This window comes from Sinocyclocheilus rhinocerous, unplaced genomic scaffold (assembly GCF_001515625.1).
Source record: "Sinocyclocheilus rhinocerous isolate Xijiao unplaced genomic scaffold, SAMN03320098_v1.1 scaffold632, whole genome shotgun sequence".
Classification (NCBI taxonomy): domain Eukaryota; kingdom Metazoa; phylum Chordata; class Actinopteri; order Cypriniformes; family Cyprinidae; genus Sinocyclocheilus; species Sinocyclocheilus rhinocerous.
The window spans coordinates 452,054-452,273 of record NW_015639247.1 but is presented as its reverse complement, the minus strand read 5'-3'; the positions used below and the strand labels follow the sequence as shown (position 1 = coordinate 452,273).

The 220-nt window shown below is 38.6% G+C and overlaps 1 protein-coding gene across 1 annotated transcript in view; it reads left to right on the top strand.

Annotated features, from left to right (window-relative positions):
* Positions 1-98: 98 nt before the first annotated feature.
* LOC107751089 (growth arrest-specific protein 6-like) overlaps positions 99-220 on the top strand; it is a 17,145-nt gene continuing 17,023 nt past the window's right edge. Inside the window, exon 1 of the mRNA XM_016566691.1 lies at positions 99-156. Within this exon, the coding sequence (XP_016422177.1) occupies positions 99-156 (58 nt within the window). The remainder of the gene's footprint in view (positions 157-220) is intronic.

Genomic DNA, 220 nt, shown 5'->3' with positions numbered 1-220 from the left:
TATATATATATATATATATATATATTGAGCTGATGGTTTGCTGAATCATCTGCTGATGCTGATGGAGATGTTTGATTCTCTTTAATGCTTCAGCATGTATGGAGAAGTTTGGAGACTCTGAGAAGAAGAAACAGGATCTGATCACCTGCGTCCACAGTGAGTGACCCACACCTATCTATCTATCTATCTATCTATCTATCTATCTATCCGTCCGTCCGTC